The following is a 20,345-nucleotide window of genomic DNA, read 5'->3' on the forward strand; positions in this document are numbered from 1 at the left end:
CCACGAACACGATTGTTTGCTGTGAAACGAAAGGAATTCCTAACGTATAGGCTGGGTTCCAAACCACAATTTCTTGGGATTACGAGCCCTCGTATCGGCACGTTTTTTTCTCTTGTTGGCCTTTTGGTCTGTGCTTGCAATGTATTTTTTGTATTTTTTGTAATATCGGACGCAACGCACCTAAAAGCCTCATAAAATATTACATCAAATAGCTCATACCGAATAAATGATATTTTTCTATAGTTTCGACAGAAATTAAACATTTCCTAATGTTCTTTTTGAAGCAGGTATTCTTAATCGCAGTTCAGAAAACACACGTGTATCAGCAGCCTCCACCAAAAACAAACTTTTCCTGACACAAGTTGAAATAAAGTTGAGCCAGGGAATAACCCAAAATCTTTAGTACGGCTGGCTACTTCCTCGAGCAAAACCTTGAAACAACACCACCAAAATCAAGTCGCAATGAGCGTGTTTATAAAGAAGCTAAAAAATCACTTAAATGCTTTTAGCGGATCGGGAGGCATTCGCTACCACGACCACAGCTCAAAAAATATAACGGCGACGCATAATTCTGCCCAGCAATACGTAACGCACTAAACAACACAATTCTCAACGCCCAAAGCAAAGAAAATCATACGTTCGAATAACACAGGATACGAAATTTTACGCTGAAATTCCGCGCTGTTTTCGCTCAGATACGAGGTTGCAAAGGGGAAGTCCCCTCACCCACCACCCCGTGACGTCATTCCATTGGGGGTCGTATGGGAATGGCAGAATTAATATTACGCAGTGGGGACCCGATCGGGGTATTCCCCTGCATTATGTTGGGCACTCCTGATATAGGCACAGAGTGGGGCAGGTTGCCATAATAGGTCACCCCTCCGACTTGCTGACCCATAAGACCCCCTGGGTTATGTGGGAAGGGAAGTTGCATTGGGGGAACCATGGGTCTTTCCGACAGCATGCTCCTACAAGAAAGCACACCCAACTCTGTGTAATCAAATATTGGCAAATCAACGCTGTAATGTTTCATTCTATCGCATGATAAGGTAGGGTCATCCCCACTAAACAGGCCCCTACTTGACGATCACAGCAATTGTATTGGGATCAACAGGTTTACAAGCTTAATCAATTAACAACATATTGCAAATGATATGACAGTAAGGAATCTATGGATACCAACATACTTTTTTAGTGATTTTTTGGCAACCTGTGTGCATTGAATTTTTTTTGTTCTTTTAAGCAAAAAAATGCCTAACAAAAGTGGGTTTTATTTTAAAAGATGCCATTTGCACATGTAAACAAGGGCATGTAATGTTACCTCTGCATAAAGTCGTTTTGAGTAAAGTTGTGTGGAAGAGGTGGGGGAAAGGCCAGAGAACCAAGTGCCCCAAGATCTATAAAAACGAATACAACATCAATAAGTTATTCATAATGTTGGTGTGATGGTAGTGCGGTATATTATTTACTTAAAACATGGTACAATGGTAAAGAATGCTGAAAAAGCATTAATATTTAAATCTTTAAGTGAAAACGTCACAAAACCCACTAAAAAAATGGATTACCTGCCAGACTCGAGGTTGTTTTTGTTTTTTATTAGTTTGGACGGAAACTGTCAGTTTATTGTGTAAAATTAATATTTCTATATTAAGTAAAAGGTCACATATTGGCAAACATGGTTTGCCAAATTTTCTTCAAAGTTTTGCAAACTAGACAGGACAGGGATGAGCATTAGAAAAAAAAACAACCATTATTTTATGATAAATGTACCTGGGGTACCTGCTTGTGATACTAGTGGCATCTGTGGTTGAGCAGGTTGCTTGTGATCTTCCCCAACCATCATTCCAGATGTTCCCACCTGTGATTTAGGAAATATCATTAAATAAGTGAAATAGTGTAAACCCCTATAAACAGTATCTAAACTGTTACCTGCTGACAAAGATAAACTTTACTTGTCTGTTTGTTTTATTATATAGAAAAGTAATTTGCATTATCAAGGTTTGTATATTTTTTTGCCACACAGTTTTAACCCATGTGCTCACACAGAAAGATATGACAAATTATAACTAAAAAATATTAAAAACCTTATGCTAATGTTGCTTACCTGGTCAGCATTAGGCAGAAGTGACCGTTGCTGTGGTAACAAGGGGGGCAATGTAGGGGGTGGAGGGTGGTTTAGGACATTTTGAGATGACAACATAGCTTGGTAAGCCATAGCAGCTGCAAATATAACCATTTAAAAATGCTGTCTGGTGGATTGGATTGGAAACATTTTTTAGTTAGGAACATAAGAACAATGTTCAGTTTCCTGACACAGAAGCCTGGTTATAACTTTAAAAGAACAGTTCTTCAAAGTAACAATGCATGGCAGCAAGACTAGCACTGGTAATATTTGTTTGTCTCTTACTTTAAAATAGGCCTAAACTAATTGCAACATCATGAAAAATAAATGCCTTGCTGGCAAAGTAAATGTTATTGTAGCTATGCAGTCATGCACACATTTTATAAAGTGGGCAACAATTTCTGAATAAAATTACAGTAACAAGTTTTTTTTGCAAGTGTTTATAATTTAGACCAGACAGTAGTATATTGCAGTGGCTTGGACCGACACGAAGATATTAGAAAGGTTAACAGAAATGGTAAACATAAAAAATACAAAGATTTGTTACTTACTTTCGTACCACTGCATTTGTGAGGCAAGAGCAGCAGCTTCACTGGACATAAGGGAAGAGTCAGTTTTTCCAATGTCCGAGACAGGTGGATTGAAATCAGCTTGAAAAAAGTAGAAAACAAAATCAAACTAACAAAACAGTGATGATAAGGTGCATGTATATCTTGGTTCAAAGGGTCTTATAAGTGAAATATTATCTATTTATTTGAATTATGCTTCCTTTAAAGCTGGGTTTTTTTTTCACTAAAAAATTTCTGTCAAATGACCGAAATGCCAGCAAAAATTTAGGACATTTTCAATATATTTTGGTCATTTATGGTATAATACTTTCGTTCGTAAAAATGTAAGCTACTTGAATAATCTACAAGCCAATTTCCTTTGGGACATTGTGTCCGAAATGGCTTTTATTTTTTGTGACATTTCCAAAAAAATTGGGTCAATGACAGACAAATGACACAAAAAAACCCCAGCTTTAAAGCAGTGCTTCCCAACCGGTGGGTCACGAAGCATTTCTAAATGTTACAGTTTTCTATTAGATTACAAAATAATTGCATTATTATTACATAACATTTATGCTCATATCTCATTGTGGGTCATACAATAAAACTTGCATTAAAAGTGGGTCGCGAACTGAAAAAAGTTGGGAAGGACTGCTTTAAAGTAATGGAAAATCAATTTTATTGCAAAGAATTTACAATTAAGGACAAACATCTTGTCATTAAAAAGGACTAATTACAAAAATCAAGGACAGAAAGAACTGGTGATGTCGCTACTGATAATAGAATAATTAAAAGCATTGAAGAATACTGAATACAAACCTATGCTGTATGGAACCGCTGGTGATGTAGATACAGGTGCTGGTGAATGGTTGGCATGTTGCATGTACGAAACAATGGGCACATCTTTATGTTGCAACCCTGCATTACCTTCTGCCGGTAGATGGTTGCTGTACATGTGACCACTAGATGATGCTGCAGAGCTTCTAGGCTGATTTTCTGCAAAGGTAAACATATATATTGCCAATATATATATTTACCTTATTGGACATATTTCAGAAGAAAGTCGGGTTGCAAAAAATGCTTTTTGTGAGTTTTACCATTTGGCTGATGTTTTTTCTTATCTTTTTGCTTGGTCCACTCAGGGGGTATGGTTGGGGCCATTGGATAATTTTGGGGCTTTTGTTGCTCCGTGGGTGAATCTGCATTGCGTTGTCTTAGTGAAGAATATCTTCGGGGCTGCTGCAAACCAACAGAATACTTTAAAATGGATGTTAAATCCACAAATATTGTTACTGGTTGGGATGGTTTTATAACAATTTTGTGCATACCTCTCTTGATTGTGAAATTGAAATATTCTTCAGCTTTTCCGTAAGCTTTCCCTCCCGTTTTCCATGCCTGCATATAAAGGTAGCTTATTTTTGGCAGATACTGACAGGTCTACCATGAGAAACCTACAGTTATTATGACATTGCAACCTTTTTCTTGTTTCAATTATTGAGATAGCCTCAACATTTAAAACTCCAAAGCCATTCAAATTATTTTCGATGGAACGTATAAACAAACCATGCAGAAAAAAAGGATGTTCTCCATGTTATTTTACCTCACAAACTATCAATAAATTAGAGCCAAGAAATTTGGCAAGGAGCCGCTTACCTCTGTTGCGAGTATGCTTGCGGCTGGGGCCTCCTGTTTTCTGCTGAATACTTGGACTTTTGCGGTGATGGTTGTTTTTCTGCTTTATCCTCAGTAGAATGACTTGGTACATCCCACTTTTTACATTTTAAAGGTTAAGCAATTGTGACACAAAAAATAAATGCTAATTTATTAGAATTTATTTCTAATTTACTAATTTATTTTTCACTAAGAAATTGGGATAAAAAACCTAATCTTGTCACAGGGAACAGTTTGTTTGTCGTGCATTGAATGGGGATTGTGCCAGTATTTGAAATTTATGCAAAATTAGGGCGGATACTCCACGGAGAAAACTTTTACCTCTTCCTCGTCGTCATTGTCGGATTGTGGAGGTGATTGCCGAGAAGGCGGCTCTGAATTTTTAGGTTTTCGAGGATATTCAGGTTTGACATGACGGTCATTATGGTGTCTTGGTTCTGTGCAAGAATGATTGATTATTACAAAACCTTGCAATACAAATGCAACAACAAGCAAGTTGTAGCAAGCTACATTTTTTGTTAAGCCTAATAAACAGTTTATTACAGTGCTAAGTTGTTTTTACAATATACAAGGATGTATAACACCTGCTATATTAGTATCTGCCATATCTACCTCTGTAGTGATGCTCCTGGTCTCTTTGCATATTTCCATAATTACGTCTCGCGCGAAAGTCTTGAGTTCGTATTTCTGTTTCCCTGTACCTGCTTTGCGATGGTGGGAGCCTTGGTCTTTCCTTTTATTGCAAAACAAATTTTGTTACAACATCACACATAAAAAAGCAACCCATTGAAAGCAACAGCACAAAAAATTTGTTGAAAAAACGTTCATGTAAATTTGTACTTTAATTGTTGCATATAAGTTGCAAAAAATCAACTCACCTTGTTGAGAGTTGGCCATTCTTTTCTGTCCTCATTGTTGTACGAATTCTGAACATTGTTATACTGTGGATGGTGGTGACCCCTGTTCATGTCGCGGCGACCAAAGGGTCTTCTTTGCCCTCTGGGGTTTCTGTATCATGGGTGAGATGAAAACAAAAAAAAAAATTTTGTTGAAGAAAATGTATGACCAATTATAGCTATATATAACAGTTAAATTACTTGGTCAATCTTTTGAAAAGTAGTCTGTGTGTTTCAACAGCACATTTATGCAACTAAAACCGTAAAATGTCTCTGCATTGCCAGCATAAAATATATATTTAAAAAATTTCTTTCAGAATTCAAAGTGTTTTTCATTACTTCTGCAAAACATATTACAAATCAACAATTACCCTCTATTTTGAGGTGGTGGTTTATTAGGTGAATGAGCACGAATGTCATATCCATATTCTGCAATCAAATCTTCTCTGCTTTTGGGTGTTTGCTCATGTTCGTCAAACTTATCGTGCAGCCACCGATTGGAGTCAGGTCTTGTGCGAAAGTTTCGGACCATGACTCGTCTGTTGTTGAAGTTTTAAAACAACAGTCATTATTATAAATTTGTGTGAATGAAGCGAAAAATGTCATTCAGACAACAGGAATCAGCCTGTTAGCCAGGTGGTACCAACGGACCTGTCCTGTCTGGTCAGGTATCCAAAATAACTCACAAAAGAGTGATGGACGATAAACGTTAGTGCGTTCTTTTATTTAAAATTTCACAGAAATATTAATTTTGCCTTGACAGCATCGTCAGTTTCTGTGCTTATTCAAATAGAATGTTGCATTCTTGTTGCTGTTTTATACCCTTGGCACATCATAATGCCAGTGTTATAAACACACATGCAAAATGGATACAGTCATAGGAGTTCATGTTAGGTGGTTCTACAAGAGTGGCATCCATTTGGGAATTAGTGAATTGAATAATTGAATATTTTGCCAATACATAAGAACAGTGTCCTACCCTCCACGAAGATTATCTGATCGTGTATCATGCTGAAAAAAGTTTCCTTTTTTTGGAATAAAACACGGTGACTCTTTTTCTTCCTCTTCATCGTCATCATCATCTTTCTTCTCTCCCGTGTCCTGGCATTCTTCAGATACATTCACAAAATTCTTCTTCGGCTCCAAATCACTGTCAGATTGTTCCTATGATTAAAAATGTTACAAATTGAAATAGGAAATACCACTGGTAAGTTATAAGGACAATGCTTGTTTCTTTACACTATAAAGCATGTCATATGTGGTGCTTGTTAAGGTTTATGCCAAAAGCACATTACTTGCTCACACATGTAACATTTTTAAAAGAACGCAAATCAGGTATAGACCTTTCCATCTCCACTTTCCCGTTCTACCTCTTTAGTATCTTCCGATGCATCTTCAAACTGTTCCTCGGCAGTCTCTTCTACTTGTTCTTCTTCCTCTTCACTCTGCAAATCAACATGATTTTAAAATATCAAATTCCTTTAGCTGCAATCTTACAACAGACACTGATTTTCTGTGATAAAATCACTTTCAAATGGGAGTCTGACTTTATAACTTTCATGACTCCATCAGTATCCACCCCTTTTTATTGTAGCATTTATTGCTCATAATTCGTAGCAATTTTTTGCGCAAAATAAGAAACCATTTCATTTAAAAGTTAAGCTCGGCTTTGTCTTGTTACTGTTGAAATTAATCAGCTTGATATAGAACAAATTACTGATTGTGATGATTGATATGCATCATCCTCCGACTCATATTCCGAGAGATCAACGTACCCTCCTTGTGAGCCACCTTCCTGCAAAAATATATAATTAACTTTCAATTTATTCTTTGAACAGTCAATCAAATAAAAAGTTATTTCTAAAATTTATTAGATTTCTGGATGGCAAAAACCTATTTTTAGTTTTAGATTTTAACTTGTCAAGATTTCGTGAAGGATTTTAACTGCTAACTAGAAGCATAACCTATTCACAATAATAACTTAATCATATATTTTTCTTGATCCTTAGACAAACATACCGATTGTGACAAAGATAAACTTTGAGGAACTTGAGATTCTCCTTCTGACAATACTTCCTGGCTGCTTTTGGCAGGCCTAAGCCTACGACGATCAGCCATGCTCTGCACAACAGTTTGCGCACATGCCAAACTTGTGAAGATTCGTTTTGAAGCTGTTCGATAAATGCGACAAGATTTTAACTTAAAAAAACGTGAAATAAAACCCGCCAACGATTTCTTGATGTCGCAATTCCAGTCGTCCTCATTTACACACTTGAGGGCGTTACTTTTTATTATCGTTGTTCAAAAATTTTATTCTTTATTACAAATTTTTTGCGTAAATTTATTATAAAACAAAGAGAAATTGCAAGATTTAAATTAAGCAGCTTTTACTTATTTTTCATTGCGTTTTTGGATGTGTAATAAATAAATAACAGATAAAAATAATATCGCCAGAATGCAGAAGTTAAAGAGTAATATTAAATATAGCACAATAAGGAATTGCACTATCATTCAAATAAAGCACGATAATTTTTTTGTTTGCCCGATAAAGGCGTGGTATTCTTATTATCTTTCTTTGTCTGTCTAGTTGTGGTAGTTTGTGGCTGATTGAGGTCACTTGTGGTACAAAATTGGTTATTTCTGATTCAGACAATTGCCGAGAACGATTGTCTATTATCTGCAAAGAGATGGCGATCACGAATTTCGGTGAGTTTTATTTGTGCTGGACTTATTAAATGTAACAAACATATATTATGTACTTTACAACTAACGCGACTCGATGCATTTGTACCTCTAGTACAAAACGCATTTCAAAAATAAGTGGTTGGGTTAATTTGTAAAGAAAATTTGACTACGTGATGCTGAATCGTACGGCGTTTCGTAATTTGATACAGTTTCAGGCATGGCTGCTACAACACGTTAAATCTTCGATGATTTTGTACGATTGTTCGTGATGTACGGAAGGAATGTATCTCAAACTGATGGGTACATGAAGTTATATATTTTTAATGCACATTACTAAACAACATCCTGGTGTTTAATACAAACTGACTATGTTTCCTGGGAAAAAACTCAATGTTACTTTTTATACAACATACTCCACTCCCACTGTACCACACATTTTCCATTGTAATGAACTAAATAACACCCTACACAAGACCAACATGTTTGTGAAATGATATGAAATAATTATGCTTGATATGTATCATAATTATATTAACATTAATCCAACCTACATTTTTTAGGTATGATTCAACTACCAAAGCTATGCAACAGGTAATTGTCCTGACAAAAGTAGACATATGTTAAAATTACAAGAATATGCAGACAAATTTAAAAGCAATTTATTTAGTGTGTCACATGTTACAATGGCTTCTCATTACAAATGAATGTTCTGTCCGTCAATTTAAGTTTCAAAAGTTATCACACAAATTTTTATGTAAGTAATGTGACATTGGACAGTGCAACCCAACAAGTAAAAATACATGTTGTTGACAATGTAAACTCTTGACTTGTTCCAGTGTGCAAGAATAGTATATACATAATTAAAACTACGTAATAACCATTTCTGTTGCAATCATAATAAATAGTTAGTTGATCTTATACCAATACTGACCTACACAGCACATCAGTGGTCACCGCATTTCATCATCACACGGAAGAGAACGTGATGCAAGAAAACTAGAACAGTTACAGAAAAACAAATCTAGTGACAGGTCTTCTGCTTCACACAACTCTAAAGGTAAAAAGATTGACTGTTACACTGTCAAGAAACAGTTACTTTTTTTTAACAATTATGTTTTCCTAGCCAGTCTGTTGCTTACAAAGTGCTGATCCACTTTTCATATATATATAATCCACACAAAGTTAACAGTTATGCAGCTTTTATTTCTACAACTTGCACTGTACACACCACTTTTTAAAACACTTTTTCATCCCATGCTGTTGGTACTTTTATCAGTAGCAAGTTTAGAGGCTAAATAGGTTGTGCATCTAAATATAATTTTTTGCATTTTTAGGACAAACGAACCATGTGTCGAAGTCATCTTCCGACCGATCCAAACACCACAAGGTAATAAAACATTCAGTGTAATTGATCACACCCAAATTTTTTGAATAACTTTAAAACAAAACCTCCTCTTACATTGAAAAAAGACTAGATGATTGTCACGCATTATAGATGTATATACAGCAAAATATTTTGCCAATGCTACCATTTTATGTTGGCCATGTATAAATGTAAAAAACATCAATGTGTGATAAAAACATATAATGATTCATAAGATGATTATAGTATGATGTAACAGACAGTGAGCTGTCATACTATAATATTAATCAATAAATTTTAATGCAAGATAACCAAGATTTAGTGTTTATCTGCAATGTATATTATATTTTAACTTTAATGGCCAAAGTTATAGACAAGCAAATCTTAGGTACAAGGGGCGTTACGGGGGTGTGGCAACTGGTCAGAACACATTAGCTCATCAGGAAAAATATATTTCTACAATAATGTGTCCGAGGTGTCTCAGTGGGAGAAACCGGATGACTGGAAAGAAAGGTATTAAATGTTTTATTTACTTTAGGGTTTGAAATTAAACTTTTGTATAAAATCCCAAGTTGTTTGTTGTACAATGTTGTTTGATATATAGATTTTGCCAACTTGTAGGAATGTAGGCATCATTGCTATTGCTTTTTAAGTTATAATTTATGCTTTAAAATTGTTGTAAAGACCTGTAATACCATTTACAATAAAAGTACCATGTTTTTTTGTGACAATGTAGATGTATTCTTATCTAAATCCAATTTTTGAAACGTGTCCTCTGCATGTCATACTGATTTTATCAAACTTTATTTCCTGTTTTAGTGAAGCAGTTGATCTGAAACCAAGGGACAAAAAGTCTTCTGGACAGAAAGGTACATAACTCTCATATTGCAACCACAATCTAACATACAATAAGGGTTGACCTTGATCTTTGAAGCAAAATGAAGTGATAAATACCACTTTGGCATGCACCTTGTATATATACCCAATTATTTAAAAATAAAATCATTAAAAACAAAACAACTGAAAAAAACATAGGAAATTAAACAGTTGTCCTAATTGCATTTCAGTAATTGCAAAACCCTTTGAACAAATGGTTGACAAACCTTTCTGCTTCAATAAATCTACCTTAGGATTTTGTAGTCTTAACTCTTACTTAGTTGCCTCAAATGTTAGTACTTTTTTATGCTGATTTGTTTTCATTTTTCCAGCCCAAGCCAAGAGCCATAGCAGTTCCCATTCAACTTCAACAAAAAATCAGTCGGGCAGTCATTCGACGGCTGACGACAAGGACTATCGTAGTCGAGGAAAAGATTTTTTGGATCGAGACTATAGAAGCAAAACTGCCACAGGCGACCGAGATTATCGCGGTGATGTGGATTACAGGGACTTGCGCTCAGCGGAGCAAAAAGACAATTCCCGACGGCAGTCTTTAAACATCGACAAAGACTACCGTTCCTTCCCCTCGTCTAACATGACGTCGCGAAATCAACATAATCATGTTACTACCAGCGTTGGTAGCAATGGACAGGTTTTGCCAAAAACGGAAAGTTATGTTCCAGCCACCGGCGAGTTTTATGATTACTCCAATTGGGACGGCAGTAAACCCCCTCCATTGGTGGAAATAAATGGAACGCCAAACTCTGGAAATAACTTACAACTGTCTCAAAACTCTGTTGATTCAGAAAAAGGTTTGTAGATATTTTTTCACAAAACACAAAATGTAACAAAATCAGGATGGCATTCATGAAACACTTTGAAGAAATATATACTTTACATGAGCCATGATGACCAATGGGCTGCAGACAGTGAACACTGTTTTGATCTATCAGGGTCTCATCAGTATTTCTGTTGCTCGATATCGAACCTCGCAAAGACTGTGGTTTGACACCAATGGTTTAAACCAAGTTTCGTATGACGTTTACTGCAAAGGCCACATTTTGAAAGACTGTCTGACTAGTTGCAAGACCATGCTTGTCACCAACCGTACTGATAAGACCTGATAGGTTAAAACACTGTGCACTGTTTGCAGCTCACTTGTCAATGATTTTATGTAGTATTATGAATATGAACAAGAACTACGGGCAGTGAAATGGCATGGGCACTGTTAAAATCATGGATTTGTTTGCTTATGGACAGTATTTCACAAGCTGGTGTGAATTGCATAATTAGATACATATTTCTATGGTGGATTCTGTGTACATATATACCACTTTCCCAAAATTGGTCCAGCCACAACTAAAACTTACATGTTTTGCTTGATATTATCAAGTACCACACATATAAACAAGGTTTTTGTGTATTTTGTACACAGGGAGTATATGACGTTATGTAAGGCACACCCATGCAAGGTCTTTTCAAAGAAATAATGAAAATTTTGTGCCTTAAACAGGTTTATCATCTACTGGAGATGATTCTTCATTGCAAGCGTCAGCAAACTGCACAGAGTCGGCTGCATCTATGTTCGTTCGAACTCTATCAGACGTTCTTACTTCAAACAACAGTTCCACTGAAACCAAAGGCAATTTGGAAAATGGTGAGCTACAGTATAAACTTTGTAGTGAACTGCAGACAGTATTACTTATTCTGCCTACTATCTCTCATCAGTACAGCTTTGGTGATGATCAAGTTCTGTTTTGGAAGAAGCATTTTTAGCCTACATTACACACAATTTAATTTTCTCGTTGTTTTGTTTTTCTAGCTCTTCAACTGCTTTTGAAAGCGGCCGGCAATAAAGGTGAGCATACAAAAAATTGGCAGTCATGTCAGTAGAGCTGTTGTTTTCAAATATATTTTTTTGTTCTCAGCATCAACGGAAAGCGAAGAACAATTACCGAATGGTGCTGAAACCACTGGACAACCTCCCAACAAGAAAGTGTGTGTCAACACAGAAAGGTAAAAAGTTGATGAGACTTAAGTATTGTCTGTTGTGCCACGTGTTTAGAATATAAAAGAACATTATATTGTCTACGAATCACAAATTCAGTGCTGAAAAAAGTTGCATGTCCATTTTGCTGTTATAGAGCTTTTGTTTATGATTGTAAGGCATCACGCACATCTATCAGACATGAATGAAGTGCCCTTTAAGGTCAATCACTTATAGTGTGAAATGCCACAATAAAAATATGTGTACATATTGTTATAGTATGCTTTGTACAAATGCTTTTTTGCAATTTTGCGGACATCAATATCTTTTCAAAGAGCTGCTTAAAGTGTATTTGCACAGAAACTGTCTAATTGACTTTTCTGGTGTTAACAAGATTGAATTGACAAACAGGGACACAGATAATCAGCAACAGCCCATGGAAATTAACGACTTGGAATCAAATGGAAGTGTTGAAACGAAAGTCCCAGAGTTTTTTCAACTTAACGCCTTACGGAATGTGTTTGATTCAACGTCTTTATCCCACATACAGAACTGGCCCTCAGAACATTGTGAAAAGCAGGTGAATGTTTGTTACATTACATGTAGCAATTTGCATGTGGTAGTGTTTGATCATCTATTTCCATGTGGCTTAGGACTCTTTGGCTGGGTGTTTTTCATGAAGAATTCTTACTAATGCTTTGTTTTTAATTAAGTATGGCATAGCCCACTATCTTGTTGGCTTGGTCGCAATTTAAATTTTTATATTATCACATGTATTTTGTCCTAGTTTTGGAGCCACTGGTGTAGATGAGAAAATTGAGGTTTATGTAGAAAGGTCACTGTTCTCCTATGTTCTTTCCAACACAATTTTACAACGTTGTGACTTTTGTGCAGTGCCAACGTCTGGCTGACGACTACCACAAGTTTATGGCAGAAAATGTTTTAGAATTAAATGCTTACTTAACACAAGCTCGCTCCCAAGTAAGAACGGCAGAGATTTTGTCAACTTTGCAAGAGCAAAGGTAAGTGAAAACATTAAAATACACACAAACAGATTGATTGAGATATTGGTTGATTTTTAATGTCTTAAATGCCCACTTTAAAAACATTGCGTCTAAACGCTTTTTAAGATTTTGTAATTGACCTTAAGTTTTCACTTGTGTCACCCAAAAGAAGTATTGCTGGATAGGTTAATTTGAAAAAAATGTTTTCATTGTTAAATGCGCTATGTACAGGGTTGCTACGATTTGTCAATACCATTTGTGATTATTTTCATCGAAAACAGATTGTCGGTAACATAAGTAGTGGGATGGACGATTTTAGACAGGCACCTGCAAAAAAAACTGTTGCTGTACATCTTTCTGATGTTATTTAAATACCCAAGAGCCTCTAAAATTGGGCAAAGAGACTGAAATATTTACAATTTCTAGTCAAGTTTAGTTTTAGAAAGCGGAGTGCTTACTTTTCGGTAAAGGCCTACCAGTAATCCTGAGACCTGGTTATATATAAAAATTTTATGACCTTGAACATGTGAAAGTTCCTCTGTTCAGCTCTTTACTGTTAGCCGGGTGGACACCGTAACACTGTATCTGTTCCTCTGTTCAGCTCTTTACTGTTAGCCGGGTGGACACCGTAACACTGTATCTGCTTCTAGCGGGGAGTTCAGTATCCTGCAAAATTACATTTTGTGTCATTTCAGTATTCTGTAATATAATATTTTGTGTCATTTCAGTATTCTGTAATATAATATTTTGTGTCATTTCGTTAGAGTGCTCTACATTCGCCAACAAATGAAAGACCTTGACCGCACCCCCGTATCCGGCGGACCATTTACCTGAATGCACAAAATCAGTGATGTGGAATCGTCCCGTGGGAAGCTGCAGTTGGCGGTTGTTTATTACATACAGGAGTCCGCTACAAGCATTTAAATTGCTTTGCGCCACTTGTGGATGTGGAATTAAGGGGTTTATCGCAGGTGTATCTGAAATTTACGATTGGATTTTATTAATTCGAGCTTGGCCAAAAAAACTGCTGCTGCGTTAGTTGGTGGTGCTCCAAACAGTGACGTTATTGCAAATGACGTCATCATCTTAACTCATTCAAATTCTCCATTCGATCAAATTTCTTTCTGCTGGTCGGAAAAACACGGTTCCGAAACATTCAGTAAACCAAAGACCTACTTGATATAACACTTGTCAACGTTACTGCTCCGTTTCTTGGAATTTTACAATCTTGTTTTGCGTCTTTGTCGAGTCTTCGCTATTGTTACGCAACAAATCATATTCTGTGACGCGTCGCGCGTCGGTGGGACTGAATGCGCTTTATTTAAAAATTTCCTGGGCGGTTTTTGTGCCAGAGATCCTTCCGTTGTGCGTGAACATATGTTGCAGATATAAGACCCCTTATCAGAAGTTCCCTTCAAAACTGGAATGCTTGCGGCCGATTCCCCGTGTACTTGGAAACTACACTTGTAGGTACCTTTTCCCAGATTGCCCACGCGCGCCTTTTTATATGAATCAACAATTTTCTCTCGCGATGACGTCATTGTTTCTAAAGCAAGAATAAACGTGTTTTCGGTTTTTTTTCCTTCTTTACCCTGTGTGAACTTTTACGTTTTGTGTCCGATCCTATTTTTACTTTTGTTTTGTTTTTTCTCCGTATCGCCAATTTCCACGCGTAAGAAAGTAATAAAGCTATGTAATTTGTTTTTGGTTCCGGGGCTCTTTCCATCAACACGAGTGGCTGCCGCCAGTGGGCGACACGGAGTCGTTATTATGTTGAACGTCATCGGAAGTCAAAAAAGGAATTCTTGCTCAGGATGTACTGGGTTCCGCAGTATTTTAACACTGACTGCTAGCAATATTTGTTATGTTTAAGTTTTGTAGGTTTTCTAATGTTTTTGTAAATGTTTATGCGAAAAATTGTCCTTGATACGATATCCATATTTGCAGCCAATCCTACTGCAATTTCCTCAATTAGGAAAATAATATCTTCGCAGTTTTTTTTTTTTTTGAAGACTAACAAAAAAAGTTAGTACAAAAAATTTCTAAAATCACTTCGTAGGTGAAAAGCTTAAGAATTTCAGTCGTATGAAATATATTTTTACAGTGCGTGAGCTGCAAACAGGGCAACTGTTTCGACCTAATATGTCTCGTCAGTGCAGCTTTCTTCATCAAAACAACACTTTTTGCTCTACTGTCTTTATTTGAAATTGTGATGCCTTGGTCATTTGGTTATTCTGCAAGCTATTGAGTTGCCGTCAACCTCTTCCACGCGGTCTGACTTTCAGTTCAAACGCACAAATCCTTCCATTATTTATATTGTGTGTTTTTATTGACAAAGATTTCTTCAAAACAATAACGTATACAACTTGGTATTCCAAAGGTCGTGTTGTTCTCATTATACCAGAGTTGTGCCCAAACTGAGTGTCGCGAACTTAAAAGTTGTGACACAAACGTTTTTTTTTAAGCAGAGGTAGGTTTGTTATATGGGTAAATGCTATGTACAACGCAAAGCTAGTTTGCCGGTTTAAAATAAAAAAAGTGCCATAAACTTTTCGAAAGCTGACGCGATGATTTCAAAGCACGAGCACTCAGTACATAAACTCGCACCATAAATATTACGAAAAGTTTAAGTGGTGAAGCACAGTAAGTGTTTGTGTTGAGACAAAAAGCACGAAACAAAAGTGAATGTCAAAGAAAAAAACGCCGTTTCCTTTAAATCAAATACCGTTACACCAACAACAACACACTGTATACTAGCGATTATACAGAAGTCCACCCTTTCCAATTACACGTCTTCATCTTCGATAACAACTTCGACTTTTTCCCCGTTCCTGTGTTCGTACTCATCCATCCACGAGTCACCGAGAACTTCTCGCAAGCGCTCATCCACCATTGACCAGCCATGCGGAACGTCGTGCCAGCAGAGGCGGTAAAGTGCCATCGCCCGCCGAATCACGAAATCCCGTTCATGATCGTCGCAGGCGGGGACCGGCGCGATTTTGTTCTGAAGAAAGGTCTTGAATTCCTGGGGAACGGAACTGAGCTTCGGACGACCGACTTTCCGCGTAAACTTGGGGGAATAACTCCATGCAAGGTTGGACATAATTGTGTTATGTTGCTGTTGTGCCTTGTTTTGAGGAAAAGCCGATATTTTGATTTTACAGATTACACTCTGCAAATAACAGTGGAGCTTTATAACAGGAAACAAAAAATAAACTCAAGAATTTCACAAAACAAAGCCTGACACTATCCCGCAAACCAAACGCGGACAATATCTTAATATTTACTTTTTCCCAACTCTCTTACAAAAGAAAATGACTCAAAAACTCTACAACTATACAATAAGTACAGAAACTGACGATGCCATTTAGGCGATATTATTATTTCTGTGATATTTTAAAATGAAAAACCGCAATGACGCTAACGCTGATCGCAATTTCGAACACTTACAAACTAGCGCACAATCTACACCTTTCTATGCAAGAGGAACAGACTAAACACCGGAAAACTAACCAATGCTCCAATATATATACAAGAATCGTGTTGGAAACGTACACATGTTGATCCGATTGGTTTGACGCACTCTGTGTAATGTGTATTCAATCAGACGCACCTTATTTGACGTCAACTGTCTCGTTCCACGACTATCTTCTTTCTATTTTCATTGTCAATCGATAGCGGCCCTTGTGATGTCACAGTAACTAGGCTCGGATTCCACAACTGATGAAAGTGTTGCATTCCAGAATACGACCAGTGCTTTAGTCACGTCAACAAGATTATGACAAAATTAAGATCCGCAAGACATTCCAGTTTGTTTACCAGATGTGTGTAACTCTTTACGTCACAAAGACACCTACTGCGTACATTTAAAGACACATTCCAGTGTCCGACTACAGTAAATACCTATACACCTGTTACATACATAAGATACTCTCCAACTGAAATTGCATAACTTATAGGTGGTATTGCAGGACAAATCGCATTGTGCAGCAGTACTTGAACACAAGTACAGAAAAATTACGGACAAAACAAAACGTATTTCCACATATTTTTTAAAGTCGGCATGCTTTTTTATGCAATCTGCAATCTAAAGCTAACTTGCTCTGTCGCAAAGTAGGGGACAGCAACGCACATTGCAAGTGTATGCAGCAAATCCCTCGGTGAACAATCCTGTACTACGCTTTGAAGACAAAAGTATTGACAGGTTTCTTGAGTTTATTGTACATAAATAATGCGAATACGAGTTAACTGTACGATTAATTCAACAAAACACCAAGCTCTCAATAACAGAAAAAGAAAAACTGCATTAAACACAAATATCGGCGTCGCACGTGTACACCACTGTACAGTATATATAACAGCATTACCACTTAATTTGGTCTGGCAGCATAAAAGTTGTCTGCGATTTTGCAAGGCAAATGACACCACCAACAATAAAACATATAATCTGTATATCTCACAAAAATACGGGAAAAAGTGGTAAAATCTTTGAACAGAGGTTTCGTTACAAATTCGTTCGCTTGTCAACTCCTCATTATGACGTCACAGTGTGTAATTGTGACGCATTATAGTTCAACGGACTCGTGATTCCGAAGTTCAAAATCTTCCAACCACGAGTCGCCCAGCGTTGCTCTCATACGATCATCAATCAGTTCCCATCCGTTTGGCACGTCTCGCCAGCAGAGGCGCCAGAGTGCGATTGCGCGCCGTATCACGTGATCTCGTTCGAGCGTGTCGTGCACAGGAACTGGGCGAATCTTATTTTGAAGGAAGATTTTAAATCCGGGTGGCACTGACGTCATTGTCGGCCTTTGGTTTGACCGTGAGGTGGCGTCGAAGAGCGGGGAGTGCGACCACGCGAGGCTGGACATCTCGGCGCTTCCAACAAATAAATTTCAGTGAGTTACTAATACAGACTAACTGCAAACAAAATCGAAATGTTACAACACAGCAACAGAATTATCATGATATTTAACATTCCTCGTGGCTAGAAATATGCTGGTTAACATTGTGGCCATATAAACTATATAATGCTAACCAGCAAATTTGTAGTCTTGCCATTTATCTTCAAAGCTTTACACATATTTTGCTCCTAACCATTCTAACAAAGGTAAAAAATCAAGTAATCGATTTGCTGCAATATTTTTTACTAGACTGTTTTCAATACCATGGGATCTTCCATAGAACTGAACACTAATGGGCATAAATCTCTTCACACTGATTATTTTACGCTTTTATTTATTGCAACACCTTTCTAACAGAAACGCTACAATGGTGTGCGTTAAACATCACATTGAAAATCACTACCTTGCCGAACACACTATCTTGGTTTCTGGCTTGTGACGCTGCTTGCATTTTCAAGTACCGCAAACTGCGCTGCCTTTATTCGTTCCTGGAGCAGCTGCGTGGCCTCTCTTGAGCAACAACAATATAACGCCTTTTCCCCATAAACGCCCATATATAACATTAGTGTTATCGCACAGAACGGACCCCTCGCCGGCCGCTATCACAACACGTAGTAGTGGTCTGTCATAACACACCGCGTTTGGTAGAAATGAAATTTTAGTGAAAACACCTGATTTGGTCGCTGACGTTGGGTTGGTTTCACCAGCCTTGCTATTTACTCCGTTGAATGAAATCACCAATCAATAATAAAAGAAGGTTTTTTGCACTTGAGACAGAGTGTCGATTCTGATATTTCAATGTCGAAAAATTAGTTTATCGTATGTTTATTGTTTAGTCTCTAGCCATATACCCATTTAACAGATTTTTAAACACTACCTTTCCTCATCATTCAGGGGGTTATTTATAACTAATGTGCGAATCGATGAAAACTAGTAAAATTTTCATGCTATAAGCTTCCAACACGCAAACACAGCATAAATATTTCCAAAGCTTAAAACAGAATAACAGAGTTACAAATCTCCTCAACAACCCTTATACATTGTAACGACACCAAACCACAGCAGTACCAGACACTGTAAGCAAACAGTCTCGGCAATAACACCTCTATTCACGATGAAGAACCTCAAATAAAGTCTCAGCGAGGAAACAACATTAATCACTTTACAAGCAAACAAAGCCTGACTGAAACCAACTTTCCTAAACTCCCACTATGGACAATATCCGAACGCAGGCGTTGATGTTTGCTTTGACAAAGTACACTCCTCTACCGTTTATTGTGGATTGGATGTGCAAGCCCTGTTGTCTTATCTACCGCAGTGAAGTACTCCCAGCTGTATCGTGTACAGACATACAGATAAGAGGAGCGTATTTAAACTTTGATAATGCCAAGTTTCGAAATCCGTTTTAGAGCGAAATGACACAAGAAGGTTTCTGGCTTCGCGCCGTAATTCTAAAACCCGAAATCAAGTTACTGGGCGAGCCTATACTCGCAAATCGTCATTAAAGAAGTAATTTATTGACCCTAAATTTTGCGTGTGCTTTGTGTTCAACCAAGGCCACTTTGACTAATGAGAAAATCACCTGAACGTTTGAGCCGCAATGTTTACAAATCAGCCGTGTTTTATGTTGCTTGTGGACAATTAAATCGCCAGGCATCTTGTGTTCCACAAATGTTGGATAGCAATTTAACGTGGGAGTTTGTGCAGAGCCAATATCTGTTTGTAAACGTTTTGTTTGCGACATTTCACTGTTTGCTAAGTTCAGAGTCGTCTCACAAATCGTTACAAGAACATTCAGAATGAATGGAATTGAAATCTAAAATCTGCAATAAGTAGGACTAAGAGTCATTGTTTAGCCTGGTTTAGTTAACAATTTGAACGCGAAAATTTTCAAAAACCTTATTGGGAATTCTTAAACGGGTCAATTTTCAAAATAATTTAATTGCTTTAAACAGGAAAGAATCAAAATCATAGAATTTATTTCGCAACTTCGAATTTGGAGAACTTCACATATCGTAAAGTTAAACGTGGGTAAACACATTCTTTCCTAACCCCCTTTTTCATCTCATTCTTTATCCCCGGGGTTCGTAAACAAGTCCGTCCAGATCGTGGACTCAAGCACGTTTCTGACACAACAATACCCATTGTCTCGCCCTTTGTGAGTCAGTGGACAACGCCTTCAAGGGGCCGAGCTCGAAATCCTGATGCTGACGTCATATGTGTAATGTGCGCTTTCGAACAGTAGTGAAAATAGGCTCGGGAGTCGGTAAGAGTGAGTTGTTGATCTGA

At 37.2% G+C, this 20,345-nt stretch overlaps 3 protein-coding genes across 4 annotated transcripts; 1 reads left to right on the plus strand and 2 right to left on the minus strand.

Annotated features, from left to right (window-relative positions):
* Positions 1-452: 452 nt before the first annotated feature.
* LOC145913552 (uncharacterized) lies at positions 453-7,488 on the minus strand. Of its 2 annotated transcripts, none has more exons than XM_083001265.1 (17): positions 7,257-7,488; positions 6,955-7,032; positions 6,581-6,682; positions 6,217-6,401; positions 5,609-5,776; positions 5,220-5,349; positions 4,954-5,074; positions 4,663-4,778; positions 4,324-4,439; positions 3,999-4,065; positions 3,768-3,909; positions 3,490-3,666; positions 2,674-2,772; positions 2,105-2,220; positions 1,780-1,858; positions 1,322-1,397; positions 453-968 (listed from the first exon to the last, which is right to left on the minus strand). In XM_083001265.1, exons 1-17 carry the CDS (start codon positions 7,353-7,355, stop codon positions 743-745), a joined length of 2,097 nt encoding a protein of 698 aa, XP_082857391.1. In that variant the 5' UTR covers positions 7,356-7,488; the 3' UTR covers positions 453-742. The 2 variants fall into 2 exon arrangements, with proteins under 2 accessions (XP_082857391.1, XP_082857390.1); XM_083001264.1 differs by having other exon boundaries at positions 1,771-1,858.
* Positions 7,489-7,870: 382 nt separating this feature from the next.
* On the plus strand, positions 7,871-14,835 carry LOC145913583 (uncharacterized). The gene is made up of 14 exons (XM_083001301.1): positions 7,871-7,943; positions 8,132-8,222; positions 8,483-8,513; positions 8,862-8,979; positions 9,257-9,309; positions 9,674-9,798; positions 10,105-10,154; positions 10,494-10,973; positions 11,675-11,818; positions 11,984-12,019; positions 12,090-12,177; positions 12,560-12,728; positions 13,043-13,170; positions 13,917-14,835. Exons 2-14 carry the CDS (start codon positions 8,191-8,193, stop codon positions 13,984-13,986), a joined length of 1,524 nt encoding a protein of 507 aa, XP_082857427.1. The 5' UTR covers positions 7,871-7,943; positions 8,132-8,190; the 3' UTR covers positions 13,987-14,835.
* Positions 14,836-15,461: 626 nt separating this feature from the next.
* Positions 15,462-16,630, minus strand: LOC145913994 (uncharacterized). The gene has a single exon (XM_083001768.1). It carries the CDS (start codon positions 16,253-16,255, stop codon positions 15,938-15,940), a length of 318 nt encoding a protein of 105 aa, XP_082857894.1. The 5' UTR covers positions 16,256-16,630; the 3' UTR covers positions 15,462-15,937.
* Between the last annotated feature and the right edge of the window lie 3,715 nt (positions 16,631-20,345).

This window comes from Ascidia mentula, chromosome 9 (genome assembly GCF_947561715.1).
Source record: "Ascidia mentula chromosome 9, kaAscMent1.1, whole genome shotgun sequence".
Taxonomy (NCBI): Eukaryota; Metazoa; Chordata; class Ascidiacea; order Phlebobranchia; family Ascidiidae; genus Ascidia; species Ascidia mentula.